Here is a 12,112-nt window from a genome sequence, read left to right as displayed (position 1 = left end):
GAACCAGTGAGCTAGTGAACTTGAAAATTTAGAGAGTTTGACAAAGCCTATTGGCTACATTTGCAGTAACTTGTAAAAAGAGCTGTTCTCATTATATAGGTTTTTTCAAATTAAATTTTAGTCCACGGAGAAAATTAAAAGATTTCAAAATTTGCATCACAGGGTATCATGATATGTAAGCTGATATATCACCCTATATAAGTAATGTTCTAGGGTAAACTAGGTTGGCATAAACAGAATCCATAATAACTGTGTTATTTTGTTACAACTAACTCTACATTAGATACTTTACAATTATTTTTACAAAATACATATGAATTTCTTCGTAATTTATTTAAAAATAACTATTATTTTACATTTTTTAACACAAATGTCCATGCATGATCACTAGAAGAAAGAGATCGATATATCTGGTATAAATCAATTTGAATACCTCGATCTAATTTGAAAACAATACTATCGGAATAACCCAACAACGTTACACTTGTTAATGAATTTGTTTTTGGCGAGCCCAAGTGCAAATATCTATTTTCTGGCCAACCACACAGAATTGCATAGACGCTATGCAATTTTTTAGTATACCTAGGAGGTTAAACAAATAAAATTTAGCAAACAAAAACTTTAAAACAATTAGAAATAATAAGAAATTATACGTACCATACGTTCTCGCTATTAAAATCTTTTTGAACTCTCCATGGCTGGCTTCCGTAGATAGCTTCGCCATTTATTCGAAGCCATTTTCCAATATCACGGAGCCTTTCCTCGTATATTGGTATAATTCGTCCATCTGCTGTTGGCCCAACATTAAGAAGTAAATTTCCGCCATAACTAAAAAGTATTTTGTTTATACCAATACCTATATAACTTGCATTTAAATAATAACTAAACTCGATTTACCTAACTGTCTCAACAAGGCTTTTAATTATTTCGCTTGTTTTTATGTAACTTTCAAGTTTGGCTTCTTTTCTGTAACCCCATGACTCTTTGTCAATTGTCATAGCATTTTCCCATTTAAAAGGCATAATTTTACCTAAATATAATCATAAACGTTACTCAATAAAAAACACAGATAAAAATTTTTTGAAAAGGTTTTGCCCACTGTAATTTTTTATTGTTTATTAATTCATTTACACTGATAATTCTTTAAGTTTTTCTGCATCATTGACCGTATTAAAGTTATAACATTTTTAGCACGAAACGGTAACTGAGCTCCCAAACAACGTCAGTGCCCCAAACAATATTTCATGGAAGGCTGTTTGTGAGTTTTTCTCTCAGCCTAGGTTTGAATGAGAGAAGAAAAGTAGTGGGTTTCAAAACATATAACAATACTTATATTGTTGACAGAAAAATACTTTATTATTAGGTACTTTAAATAGAAAGTTTTGCGTTTCAGCGTCGTTAAGTCTTTCATAAAACGTATAAAAAACGTTTTGCGTGACTGTTTTCAAATACGCATTTGAACTTTGCGCTTTAAACAAAACTTACTTTTTTTTTAAATATTAGGCTACTCTAAATAGATATCTAATACGCATTATATACGCATTTGTACTGATTGAATATTCTTTTATAAATTAAGTAATATTCTTTTCATAATGGGTACTAAAGTTGTCAAATTTTCATGATATGCTTTGCTATGTATGCAGCTATTATACTATATAAACCAAAGTAGCTAGGGTAGAACGGGGCTAGTTAAGTGGCATAATGGCAAATTAGACAATTAAAATATCTCAAAAACTACGCATTGCGTGACAAAGCATCTAATAGATAAAAGTTTATTTATTATATTTATTTTTATATTATTATATTTATTATATATATAAATATATTTATTATATTTTCATATTATTATATATATTATATATAAATATTTATTACATTATTATTTTATATTATTATATTTATTTATTATTAGTTAGAATATTAACACAATGCGCAACAAACGACTGCTGGAAAGCTGTTGAGTAAGATACACGGGTACTTTTTCTATTTTGAACAAAAAAAATTGAATTTTTTTTATGGTTATTTATTGAACTTTTAATAAAAATTAGCCGTTTTTTCCTAAGTCTAACTGGTCTCTCTAAAACCTAACTAGTGTATCACCTTGTCTAGTAGGGGTAAGTTGAGCACCTTAGAAAAAAATAAATGAAGCTAAACTATTGAGCACAAAGAAACAACTTTGATGAGAAATAATTTTGCTTCACACTATATATATATTTAAAGTTAGTAATTTTTAAATCGGGCTTCAAAAATGTAAGTATGCTTCACATCATACTATTTAATTTAATTAAACATAAAGTATTTAACTATGCATAAATTTTTTAATGAAATTTTAAACGTTACTGTTATTTACGTGTATATTAAAGTTGCGACGATTATTTTCTTTCTTATACAAAGCTACGTGTACATTTCATGAATCAAAAAGTATAAGCAGCAAAGACATAAAGTAAAGTAAATGATTTAATCAGAAATTTAAGTCTTACTAAGCCAGGAGCTGAACGTTTGATTTATTGGAAAAGATGGCATTTAAATAATTAAAAAAAAATCCATTTTCAAATTTTCAAAGAGTTTTCTCTAAAATGATTTTATCTATAAATATTAAATTTAAAGCATAAAAAATGTTGTTAAATAACTGGCAAACTACAACTGGTAAAATAAAAAATAAAAATTATTCAAAAGGAAATATTAAATAAAAGTAAATAAACTATCAAAATAATTTTTCACTTTATTTTGTAGTTTTAGATGTAGTAAAATTGAGTAATATTGTTAGAAATTAGGGTTTTTCATTTAAATTAAAGTTTTTTTTTAAATTCAAAAACTATTTTAAAAGTAAATACACACACACACACACACACACACACACACACACACACACACACACACACACACACACACACACACACACACACACACACACACACACACACATATATATAAGCTAAACGTTTAATAATACTTGCATTAATATTATATGATGTTTTTAACTATTTTCTAAAAACAATACAAGTAGCTGCTTATCACTTTTTATGAAGTTTTATCTTGGCTATTTTTTTTATTTTATTACGTAGAATAATCAAATGTCTATTTAAATAAATATTATTTAAATAGAATCCTTCTTCAAATGTATTTATTTTGAGTTTTAATAATATTTTATTAGTTTATATTTGGATTCATAGCATATATCTGAAAAATAAAATATTTCAATCTTTTATTGCATATAACTGACAAATATATATTTTTATCTTTTATAGCATATAAATGACAAATAAAATATATAAATCTTTCGATAAGGATGAGAAGATATTGGGCGTATTAATTAATCTTTCGCAGACATTTGAGTTGACCACGGAATTTTATTATCAATAAAAAATGTAATGATATCAAAGGAACAATGTATAAATTGGCAAAAAAATTATCTGAGAAACAGAAAGCAGTTTTAATGAATAAAGAACCAAGTGTTCTTCCTTATAAGTGTGAGGTCCCGTAGGGATCAATTCTAGGACCTCTATTGTTTTTAATTTATATCAATAACATGTATAGGGCGTCATCTATAGTATTTTCAATAATGTATGCTAATAATGCAACTTTGTTTTACAATCATAATAATTTGAATTCAATGTTTGACACAATGATTACTAAACTGGATAACTTAAACTTATGGCTAAAGTTATCGGGTTAGTTTCTTTAAATTGTAAAAAAAAACTATTTAAATTTTATTTTATACATCCGATCAATCAATAAATCTTTCGTTAAAAACTCCATTATTTATCAAAAAATAAAGCTTGAAAAATATAAAAAGTTTCTTGGTGTACCAATAGATGAAATATTGTCATTGGTAAACCATATAGGCCAAATTGATTTAAAAATATATTATGCAATAGACATTTTATATAAATCTCGATGACATCCTGATTTTAGTTCACGAAAAAACTTTATTTTAGTCTAATCCATAATCTCCTCTCATAAGCTATATCTAATATAGTATGGGCTAATATACATAAAACAAAATTAATCAAGTAACAAAGTTTTCAAAGTCATTACCTAAGTAGAATGGATAATCCTACTAATGTGGTGGTAAAATATGTGCCTTAAACATGGAAAAACCTAATTTGAATCAGATTCTAATTTCTATGTTCAAATATAGAAATAAAATTCTTCTAAATTCTTTTTTAGATTTTTATTTTCGACAACATTTTCACAAAGTTATAACTTGAGTTTAAATAGCTTCCATTAAAATTTTCCTAATTAAACTAATAACCGGTATTCAGAGTTTGTAGTTATGTCACAAGGCCCAAGTCGCTAAAAACTTCTAAGCTTTAAAAGATTTAAATGGGTAATCATTGCTTAAAAAGCAAAGAAAATTACATATTATTAGTTCTAGAAAAAAATTCTAAAAAATCAAACTACAGTCCAATATCCATATTTTCCTGCCTTTCCAAAGTACTTTAGCGAATTATGTATAACATAATGTACAACTATCATGAAAAAATAACATTCTTTTTTATAAACAGTTGGTTTTCGAAAAAATTATTCCATAGAACATATAATTTTTCATCTTTCCATTCAAATAATGAATGGTTTTGAAAACAATAGTGATACACCGGAAGTTTTCCTGAATCTATCTACAATATTTGAAAATGTAAACCATGCTTGAGCATCTTGTGCACAAGATTTTTTTCTACAAATAACGCAATTACGGAGTATTATAATCTAACTTAAAATACTGTAATGTTGTCTAGAAAGTTGCAAACAAGGAGTACCTTATGATTTAACATATTCACAATTTGAAATAATGAGTTGCGGTATTCCACAATGATCAATACTTAGACCTTTGGTGTTTTTATTTTATGTGAATGGTCTTTATTTGTTTTCAAAAATATTTGATTATATTATTTGTGTAAATGACACTCATGTTTTCTTTACAGATTCAAATTTAAAAATTTTTTTTATTGAGAAGACGCAGAGCTATCATATTTTAATGAGTAAATTCTTTGATGACTTGCAAATAAACTTTCATTAAGTATTAACAAAGTATATTTATTTATTATACCGTCTAAATCTGAAAACCTCCTTCAAAAATTACCGAAACTAATAATTAACAATACTAAAAAAAAGAAGAGTTTTTTCAATAAAAATTAGATAATTTTCGATGGACATATAAAATGTTAAAGTCATATAAAGTTTTTTTAAAACAAAGTTTTAATATTTCTCGGGATAATGTACAAGGCAAAATATTTTTTAAATAAAACACGTTTAAAAAATGTGCTTTTTTATACATAGTCATATTATCTATTGTAATATTGCTCTGAGAAGTAATCGTTTATTGTAATATTGCTCTGAGAAGTAATCGTTTATTGTAAAATTGCTCTGAGAAGTAATCGTTTATTGTAATATTGCTCTGAGAAGTAATCGTTTATCTTACTTAAAAAATATTTACACTAAATAAAAGCTAGCAAGTCGATTAATTTTTGGCGTAGATATATACAAAAATACCTTGCCGTTACTGAAGGAAGTTAATGCTCTCAATCTTTATGAACTAAATATTTACCATAACTTAATATTTATGCTTAAACTACAAAATAAAATAGTTCCAAAACATTTATATAAAAATGTCTTGTAATTAATCATAAATATAAAACAAGACACTCAATAAGTAACTAGTACATTCCACTAACCCCACTTAAAAAATCTGACTTCTTAACTACATGTCGAGAACCACGCATGTGGTACTCGATTTTTGACGAAAGTATAAAAGTATGAAACATGAGATCTATCAATATATGAAAGAGAACTATAAAAAAATATATAATAAACTGTAACAATACAAACACTCTTTCATTATATTTTAAAATAAGATTTTTGTGTGACTATTTAAAACAGTGTTTTATGATTTGCTTTAATTGTTGTTTTTGCTTGTTTGTTTTATAAATATATTTAAATCTTCTAAATGTTCTTAATTTTCATTAATTCTCCATCTTTTTCAATTATAAAAAAATGTTTTCTAATGTATTTAAATTATAAAAGATTTATGAGCTTCAATTTATTATATATGTTTTTTTTTCTTTTAAAATTTTTAATTTCAAGCTTTTTATTTTTATTTTATTAATCCTACTAGATCTATCATAGCAGGAATTGGTTTCAATCCCAGCTTCATGAATTTTTCCGTTATAGATTAAATTTAATAATAATAATAGTAATAATATTAATAATAATATAATACTCTAACAAAAAAAAATTAAAATAAAAAAGTAGGGTTGAGTGAAAATAAACTTTTTTTAGAAATAAAGCTATTCTCCCTGATTTCTATATTTATAAATTAAAAAAAACTAAAAAAAATGAAACTAAGATAAGCAAAATTGGACAAGAGTTACCCCAGCTACAGCATGCAACATACATACACCAGTAATATTTGGCCATATAGAACAAATTTTCAGAATTTTTCATATTTGATATTTTTTATTCCAAATAAAAATTTGATGCGTCCTTATTTTAAAATACATTACCTTTAGTTTATTAACATATAATTTTAAGGGAGTTTTAGCACATTAAAAATAACACTAGCTGCCCTGACCCGTAAAATGCAGGTCTTGGTAAGTCTATTCTGCACTGAGAATATCTATACTTATTACTGACTTCTATACTTTATAAAATATAAAGTGATAGGATTTGAACTGGAAACACAGGGGTATTAAACGGCAAATTAAGAAGTAAACGGATTCTATCTGTTGACTAGTTTTGCACTCCTTCGTCATCTATTAGGCTTGCGCGTATGTATTAACAGCATATTGTTTCCAGTTAGGGATGTTAAATGCTTGAATTTCTTCACTCATTGCATTGGTATTGCTTATGTCTCTGTTTTTATGACAAGGCAACTTATTCTTATCTCATAATGAAGGAACAGCTCTAAAACTCGGTTTTATGGTTTTGAAGCCGGATTGTAGTCAGGTTTCCCAAAATTTGTGGAAGCTCTCATAGAGGTTTATTCCATTGACAGCTGTAAAGTATCAGAGTCTTAACAGCGCGATATTGCGCATTGATGGTGTCCTTGTTCGTACTTTTGGTGTGCATTGTCGAGGCCGCATTTAGAGCCCTTTGTTTTGGCTTAGGGTTTTTTAACAGTAATAAGACAATTGCTTGGACTATTAGATAGTGTACTGAGTACTATTTGTGCTTGAGTCAAGTCCTTTAACTACTTTAAAAAATGACTAAATTATCAAAAAATATATAATACAAAAAACCATCGTTATTACCAAGTTCTCTAAATGTATCATTTTAATAAGAAATCTTTCAATTTTTGTGGTCCTCCAAGTAACTTTTCTCCTATTGAGTCTTATCTCTTGCAAAGCTCACCTGATTTACTTGCTATTTGTGAGACTAAATTAAGTTCGGCTGTCTCATCTTGTGATCTTGGTGTTGATGGTTATCTTCTTTTAAATTGTAAAGGCTCCATTAATCACATGCTTGGTCTGGGCATTTGGGATGTTATTTTAGATCAAACTGACCAGGTCCTTTTTCTTTATCGTTTATTTTCATCAAGGTTCATTGATTAATGACACAGGACGTTAATTGTTTTACAAAAAGTTAAGGTTCATAATTTTTATATAAATGTACATAAGTCTACACTCATATAAAAGATTTCAGGAAAAAAAACTAGACGAGTATATATATATATATATATATATATATATATATATATATATATATATATATATATATATATATATATATATATATATATATATATATATATATATATATATATATATATATAATTGACTTTTTGACGAGATTAAATAAAAATAACTGCATGATTTTTTAATACTAAAAATTTCATGAGTTTAGCAATCGTCAAGTAAAAAATACATTGTTCTTTTCGTTAAAAAATATACTCAATAAACATCGTGGCGTTCAAAAACAAATATAAAACTATAACTATTTCGCGAGCGTGGTTTGGTTTTTTAATCTTTGGGCTCGTGGTTGTCAAGCAAGAACTTGGTTTTTTGACAGCACTTAAATATAATTTCTGTTTTTTTATTCAATAATTTTTGCGTACCTTTGTATGATATTATGCAAAGTTTTTCATGAAGGCAAAGAAAGCATTTTTTTTGTTAAGTTGCTGTAGGCGGGGACTTGCTTAATTATTGACCAAATTAATTTTGGTGTTATTTTTAAGTTTTCATTTATCTGCCATATATACTTTGAAAGGGTGGTTGAATCTTTTTTTCTTTTAATTTATGAATGAGTGTTTGTGGTTAGCCCCATCTTTTCTTCCATTCACCTTCTGCTAGGCCAATATATACTTTTTCTGGGGTGTTATAGATACTATACATTTATAAATAACATTAGAGGCTCTACATTTTCCTACTATAGGACAGTTTTCTTTCTTTATGCAGTTGCAGGGTCGGTATTCTTTTGGTCTTTCTGAACTAATTTTCTCGTTGTGGCTTTTTATTATAATTTTGATATTTTTGGTGCAGCTGTAACTCAATTTGATGGTGTTTCGATTGAACAGTTTACTTTTGGAGTAAGATGTTGGAAAGTGTTTGTCGATTTAGTTTAGGAACAATTGTCCGACATTAGTAGAAACGCTTTTACTGTACGGGGGGTTAAACGATATTATATTTCTTTTTCTTGTCTTTTTTCTCTTTTTTGGGGTAATACTTTAAATTAAAATTAGTGAAATCATTTCTTCTTAAATCATCTTCGTATTCTGGTATAGATAAGTTAAATGTTTTTTCTTTTGAGGAATTTTGTGATAATCTGTTGTTGATAGAGATAAGGATTTGCTTTATTATTTGCGGAGGGTGGTTGGAATCAGAGTGGATGTAACGTAGATATTCATTTGATTTTTTGAAAGGTTGGTAGGAGGTTTTATCTAAGTTAGAGGATACATCTAAGAAGTTGACTGCGGGTAGGTTTGTTTGGATCTCTATTTTAAAACCGATCATTTTTATAACTCTAATTAAAATTAGAGTTATAAAAATGATCGGTTCTAAAATAGATCGGTTTTAAAAAAGAAAAAACGTAACTACGTTTTTTCGTATTCTATCAATTTGTAATGCAGGTTTTTACGAAGTACCATCAGACCATCGTCATGATATAGTCCAACGTCTTCTTTATTTATTATTTTAGATAGTGAGTCTAATATATATAGGCCCACCAGTTCACAAACTTCTGCACCGTCAAAACAACGTATTGTGACATCAAAGCAGTTGTGTGCTTAGTTTTTCTTCCATGTTTCGTTTTTAAAAAATAACTTGATAAAGTTTTTTCTATCAGCTGCTGTTTATAACTGGCTTTCTTTGGTATTGGTATATTTTTTAACGAGTAGTTAAAATCAATTTTCTCCATGGTGTGGAATCTATGCAGTAGAGTGCTAAACAATTAGCGTAAGGAGCGATATAAATAAGTAAGTTTATTTTTACTGAGAGCATTTATTCAGCAAGAGTGCTCGATGAATGATATCAGAGCTATATAATTGATTTTTTGACGAGATTAAATAAGAATAACTACATGATTTTTTACTACTAAAAGTTTCATGTGTTTAGCAATCATCAGGTAAAAAATACATTGTTTTTTTCGTTAAAAAATATACTCAATAAAAATCGTGGCGTTCAAAAGATATAATTTCTTTTCAATAAGCTTACTTTTCAATCGAAAAACCAAAAAAAAAATTATTTTTTATTTTATATTTTCTCATTCCATATAAAAATAAGTTTTACTTTAAATTTTTAATTCTTTATATTTCTTACTTCTGAATCCTTAATTGTATTAATTAAGAAATTGATGCATATAATTTTGAATATTCTTTTTTTGTTTGTTTTTATTTTTAAAATTTATTATCTTTGTTTTGTTGTAAAAATAAAGGTAAAAAATTCAAGAATTTATTACTTTTTTTTTTCAAAATTTATTTTTTTAAATTTATTTATTTTTCAATTGTTTTGTATTTATGTTTGACAACATTTTTAAAGACATGTTTTGAATGACTATATTATTTACGGATTATCAGGCGCTCGGAAATAAGACTTCTTATTTCCGAGTGCTAAGATATTCTGTCTCCTTACCCCGCAATTTGTATATTTTACAAACACGAAAGTAGCTATTATTTTTAACAGCAAATAACATAGTAAATATTGAGGAGGATATCCTTATACTTCTGATTAAAAAATATATATACTTTTTTGCTTATAGTGTTAATGTCTTTTATCTCAGTTCATTTTTTTACATTTTTTTACTAAAACAATTAATGTAAAAAGATTAAACAGCCTTTTAGTGATTGAATTATCTTGAACTATCAGAACTTTACCTTCTTGGAAAAAGTAAAATTTTACCTACCTGGATTATATCGATCACTGCACGTTTTGATATCTCCGTGGTTACAGTTTGCATCTTTTCCCCATCGATCATTTACCACTACGTTGTCTCTAACAGGACTAAATATATAAATATAAAATAAATATATATATATATATATATATATATATATATATATATATATATATATATATATATATATATACATTAAAATAATACAAAACTCTTGTTCGTTGAAAAGCGCTCAATATTTAGGAAATTTATTTTGATTACATACAAATTTCAAAACAGAACGATTTATAATTATAATTAAAAACGATAAAGAAAAAACTTTTATTATGGAACTTTAAGTTTCATGCAATCATCATCATATTACAAAATTAAAATTAAACGTTAAAATTTCAATTAGAAATACGGTGGCGTGAGTTCTAATGACTCCATGGAAACAAAATTTTTAAAGTTTTGAAAGTTTAACGTGACGTACACCAACCAGGATCAATCTTCGGTATCAAAAGAGATTTTTTAAAGAAATAAGAAACTTATTTTTGTGCCTGCACTTCGAGATTATTTCACTCCTTGTATTTAGTAGGTTTTCTCCTTTATATATCAAAATTTGGATGTATAACCAAACAAAGGTTACAAACTCTTGATGTTGGGTTGTATGGTTTACATTTTTTAACAACCTTCCATCTGACAAAAATCTTACAATATTAAATTAAAAGTTAAGCTATTCAACTTAAGAAATTAAACTAAAAGCTGTATACACCCCTTAAACTACTTTGTGGTGGGAACACCCCTAATATTTTGTAATAAATAATTTGTATAATAAATAATAAAAATAAAAATAAAACTTTGTGGTGGGAATAAAGTACATACAAATAAAATTGAAACATTAATAAGGCTTAATAAATTCAAGGCAAAATTAAGGCAGAGAGTATAAATGAACTATATAACGCAAAACTATTTCTGAGGTTGTATGATTTAAGCTTATGGTTATTAAGTGTGATTTTTATTATATTTAAGAATGTAAAAATAGAGATTAAGAAAAAGGGAGGATTATTCAATGTCACTATGGGGGCCTTTAATGGCACGGATATTTGCAAATTAGTTAGGATTTTTATTTTGCATCAAATCTCGCAGTTTTATGATAAAAGCAATTTCAGTATATATCGAGATGATGGACTAGCTATGTTTAGGAATTAAAGTTGTCAGGAAATGGAGAGGATAAAGAAACATTTTGTACAAGTTTTTAAAAATAACAATCTTCTTATCTCTATTAAATGCAATTTGAAAATAGTTAACTATCTCGATTTAACGCTAAACCTTAACGATGGTTCTTTTCAGCCATACCGCAAACCATATAATATACTGAATTATATACATATTAGTTCTAATCATCCACCGATCGTAATAAAAAGTATTCCTAGGACTATTGAATTAAGATTATCAGCAGCATTGTCAAGTGAATCGATTTTTAAAGAAAGTATTCCTCCTTATCAAGAAGCATTGAAAAAATCGGGTTACAATTGCTAACTTGCATACCATCCAAGTATAAAATCAAAAAACGACAACCATAAACGCAAGATAATTTGGTATAATACTCCTTTCAGTGCGAATGTTGTTACAAAAATAGGTAAATGTTTTTTGAACCTCATTGACCTCCACTTTCTAGTTAACCACAGACTTTGTAAAATATTTAATAGAAACACAATCAAAATAAGATATTCCTGCATGCCAAACATAAAATCCATTATCAACTCTCACAATAAAAGCATTTTACATAAGGAGGCAAAAACTAATG

At 26.8% G+C, this 12,112-nt stretch overlaps 1 protein-coding gene across 2 annotated transcripts in view; it reads right to left on the bottom strand.

Annotated features, from left to right (window-relative positions):
* Nucleotides 1-239: 239 nt before the first annotated feature.
* Nucleotides 240-12,112, bottom strand: part of LOC136071832 (tissue alpha-L-fucosidase-like) — an 89,050-nt gene continuing 77,177 nt past the window's right edge. For both annotated transcript variants that reach the window (XM_065797284.1, XM_065797285.1), the window contains exons 7-10: nt 10,333-10,430; nt 898-1,030; nt 658-828; nt 240-582 (exon numbers count right to left, since the gene is read on the bottom strand). In XM_065797284.1, the coding sequence (XP_065653356.1) occupies nt 348-582; nt 658-828; nt 898-1,030; nt 10,333-10,430 (637 nt within the window). In that variant the 3' untranslated portion in view covers nt 240-347. The remainder of the gene's footprint in view (nt 583-657; nt 829-897; nt 1,031-10,332; nt 10,431-12,112) is intronic.

Source organism: Hydra vulgaris, chromosome 05 (genome assembly GCF_038396675.1).
Source record: "Hydra vulgaris chromosome 05, alternate assembly HydraT2T_AEP".
In the NCBI taxonomy this organism is placed as follows: Eukaryota; Metazoa; Cnidaria; class Hydrozoa; order Anthoathecata; family Hydridae; genus Hydra; species Hydra vulgaris.
This window is presented reverse-complemented; position numbering and strand designations above follow the sequence as displayed.